Below are 4031 nucleotides of genomic sequence, written 5' to 3'. Positions count from 1 at the left end.
ATAAAACGAAGAAAAAAAAAAGAAAATGAAAAAAGCAAGAAGTTATGGAGATTAAATACGCTTTACACCGCTTAATCAGCCAAAGGAGTAAATATAAACAACTGAATACTTGTCAGTGATTGGTTGAAATTATCGAAATAAGACAATTTTTTACATGAAATAAATTCGAATACAAAAATATTTTTCTGTTCTATAACACAAAATAGATAAGTATACGAAGTTTGAAAGTCTTTCCGTACCAAAAACACTACGTAAAACATTAATGAAAACTGTGGCCCCCGTTTTAAAATAGATCAGTGGGGCTAAAAACAGCACTGGAGTGCTGTATTAGTAGAATTAGTACAGCACCATTTAACACAGATGTTGTGGCGAGAGTCATTGACACCCCTGGCGGATTAGAGAATGGACAAACCGAACTCTTATAAAGAGTAGAGGTCGGTAGTAGTCAGAAAGAGTGCTTTGGTAGTCTCATGAAGTACCTCGTGAAGTACCTCCTGAAGTACCTCGTGTGAACACATTGATTGAAACTCCTTTGCATAATTTATTTATACCAACCTGTGGCAGGATATAAAAGCAGACATGTTTGTTGCTGTAATGTCAAGTAGGGGTGGGCAAATCTTTTATCTTTTACTTGTTTTTTTGGGGTTTTTTTTGTTTTTTTTTAATTTTTGTCTTTTTTTTTTTTTTTGTCCCTTGCAGGAATATTGTTTGAAGTTTATTGTCAAAGAGAGCAACTACAGCCAGATCATAATGAGCAAGGAATTTGAGACCCTCGACCAACCCCTTATGGTTGAGATCATTCGACGGAAACAACAACCCCAGTTCAGGACCCTACCTGACCCTCAAACTGACCCCAACAATTGTTAGTAATATTTTTGTTGTTGCTGTTGTTGTTGTTGTTGTTGTTGTTGTTAAGAGTGAGGTTGTTGAACAGTAATAGCGAATTATTAGCAGTTTTTGTTGCAGCTCTCTGTGGTCTGAGTTCAAACTCCACCGAAGCTGGATCGGTAGAGCATCAGACGTGCCACCAGCACGGGAGCCAGTCAGCAGCCCTGGCAACAATCACGCTCGAATGGTGGCTCTTAGCGCTCCACTAAGCACGGATGCCAGTCAAGCAGTGGTGTCATTGAATTTGAATTCGATTTCACTTGCCTCAACAGGTCTTTGCAAGCAGAGTCTAGTGTCGTCCAATGAAGGAAAGGTACGCATAAGTGGGCCGGTTACACCACTGGCAGAGGCCACAGGTTATGGTCTCACTTGGCTTGCCGGGTCTTCGATTACAGTTATGCTCAGGCACGACCTTGAAGGGTTTAGCTGAACAAATCGACCCCAGGGTTTCTTTTCTTAAGCCTGGTGCTTATTTTCTCAATCCCTTTTGCTAAACCTCTAAGTTATAGAGACATAAACAAACCAATTCCTGTTGTCAAGCGGTGGTGGGGAGACACACAAAAAGACACTTCTATACACACACACACACACACACACGTGCATTTGTTGCATGCAAAAGTTGATCTTGCCAGCCATCAGAGGCGCCATCATAAATAAAGGAAGAAATATATGGTAACAAGGAGCCTCTGATGACAGGTTGATAGAACTTGGTTTCATAACCTGCCCTGTTTTGTGTCCATGTTTCTGTGCGTACATGCTTCTTGGTTGCCTAACAACAGTGGTTTCTAATTCTGATTGTTTTTTTTCTCATTGCAGCAAACACCCTAGAGAAAGACATGGAGAACTTCCTCAAAGTGGTTGGCATGGAATTCTGTGATATAATTCTGATCCTGGATGGAATCTTAATCCCAGCCCACAAGTCCATATTGGCAGCGAGGAGCAGCTACTTCGAGGCAATGTTCCGCTCATTTATGCCCGAAGACAATACCGTCAAGGTAAACGTGATAGTGAAAACAATTATAGTAACTATATTTTTTATTATAAATGATCTTGATACTTTTTTTTTTACTTTACATAAATTGTTCTTTACATTGTACTGTTGTTTTATTGCCATTTATTTATGAGTATTATAAATTCTATAGGTAGAATATTTTACTGGAAACAAATTACGATTTATAACATTGCTACTATGGGAAATTATTGCTCTGCTTTATGAGTTTTCACTTTAGAAGCTGTCTCTGGGAATAAATTAATGTGTATATTGAGGCATTAATCTACATACATACATGCGGGTGACACGTAAAAGCACCCATTACACTCTCTGAGTGGTTGGCGTTAGGAAGGGCATCCAGCTGTAGAAACTCTGCCAGATCAGATTGGAGCCTGGTGTTGCCATCCGGTTTCACCAGTCCTCAGTCAAACCGTCCAACCCATGCTAGCATGGAAAGCGGACGTTAAACGACGATGATGATGATGAACAGTTATTCACCATCAACCTCCCTATCATGCCCATGACCATGTTCAACCAGGGGGCAAAACAAGGTCAAGGTAGATGACTGGGGATAGAGATGGATGTAGTGGATGACCAAGATGTCTTGCGTGCCCCATCTTGCTCTCTGCACCTCACAAATATATTGCTGTGTGCGCCTTCCTCTCCATTGAACCATGAAGGTTTCTTCCACAAATTCTGCTAGATCCTGTCTTTACACGCAGAGGTTGGCAAACCCTAAGACGCTAATTAACCCATAACTGGGACCCTGTCGAGTGGTAATATTCCGTATAAAGAAGAGTTACTGTCGACATCGCTCTCTTGTCCATGACCATCTTCAACCAGGGGCCAAGACAAATGCAGTAGATGACCAAGATGTCCTTAGGGCCTCATTTTGCTTTCCATATTTCCACAGTGTGTTGCTGTAGCTGCCTTCCCTTCTGTTGACCCACGAAGGTTTCTCCCACACAATCCACCAGATCCAGTTTTCACAGGTGCTACTACTCCGGGGTCAGAGATAGCCCTCAGAGCAATAAGGGCTAAGACGAGGTTCCACACTCGTCAAAACCCAGAAATTCCCAAGTCAGGGCCCCACCGCTAGAAGCAGTTTAAGGTCGTACCCAAAACACCCCTCCCCCTCATTATGTTTCTTTCAGCCTTGCTCTCTCCCTCCTCCACCTCCTCTTTTGTAACCCTTCTTACTCTCCCCCTTTTTTTTTTGTCTTCCAGATTGCTATTGGAGAAATGGTTCCCTCATTGCAGGCTTTCCGCAGTCTGATGCGTTACATTTACTATGGCGATGTCACCATGCCCCCAGAGGATTCCCTCTATCTATTTTCTGCCCCGTATTTTTATGGTTTCACTAATAACAGACTGCAGGTAAGTCTCAGAGAGAGAGAAAGTGAGAATGATTTTTTTTGTTTTTTTTATATTTTATTTATTGTATTTATCTAAAGAGCATGTTGTATATCATGCTTAACACAGATATACTATTGAAAGCCTTGAAACTGCAGTGTTCATCTTGAGAAAGCATCTCTTATAAACATGTTGTTGTTGGCACTCCGTCGCTTACGACGTCGAGAGTTCCAGTTGATGCACGTCCTCTGCATTCTATTCTAGGCACAAGGCTCGAAATTTTTAGGAAGGGGGCCAGTCGATTAGATCGAACCCCAGTACGCAACTGGTACTTAATTTATCGACCCAAAAAGGATGAAAGGCAAAGTTGACCTTGATGGAATTTGAACTCAAACCGTAAAGACAGACGAAATACCGCTAAGCATCTCGCCTGGCCTGCTAACGATTCTGCCAGCTTCTATGTAGAATTATCGATGTTACAGATACAATGTCGATATGCTGTTGCCCCATCATCATCATCATTTAACGTCTGCTTTCCATGCTAGCATGGGTTGGACAATTTGACTGAGGACTGGTGAAAACCAGATGGCTACACCAGCCACCAATCTGATTTGGCAGAGTTTCTACAGCTGGATGCCCTTCCTAACGCCAACCACTCAGAGAGTGTTCCATATTAAACTGAAATAAGACAGTGAGTTGGAAGCAGCATTGGCACACCGGACACAATGCTTAGCGGCATTTTGTCCGTCCGGGTTGAAATGCCGCCAGGGTTGATTTTATCATTTTAGCCCCTCCCCCC

General features: G+C 42.1%; 1 protein-coding gene across 1 annotated transcript in view; it reads left to right on the top strand.

The window, feature by feature from the left end:
• LOC106871513 (leucine-zipper-like transcriptional regulator 1) overlaps positions 1-4031 on the top strand; it is a 28510-nt gene that overhangs the window by 21283 nt on the left and 3196 nt on the right. The window contains exons 17-19 of the mRNA XM_052978094.1: positions 700-862; positions 1705-1883; positions 3107-3328. Of these exons, the coding sequence (XP_052834054.1) occupies positions 700-862; positions 1705-1883; positions 3107-3328 (564 nt within the window). The remainder of the gene's footprint in view (positions 1-699; positions 863-1704; positions 1884-3106; positions 3329-4031) is intronic.

Source organism: Octopus bimaculoides, chromosome 30 (genome assembly GCF_001194135.2).
Source record: "Octopus bimaculoides isolate UCB-OBI-ISO-001 chromosome 30, ASM119413v2, whole genome shotgun sequence".
Taxonomy (NCBI): Eukaryota; Metazoa; Mollusca; class Cephalopoda; order Octopoda; family Octopodidae; genus Octopus; species Octopus bimaculoides.
Note: the sequence above shows the minus strand (reverse complement) of the source record. Positions and strands in the feature narration are given on the sequence as shown.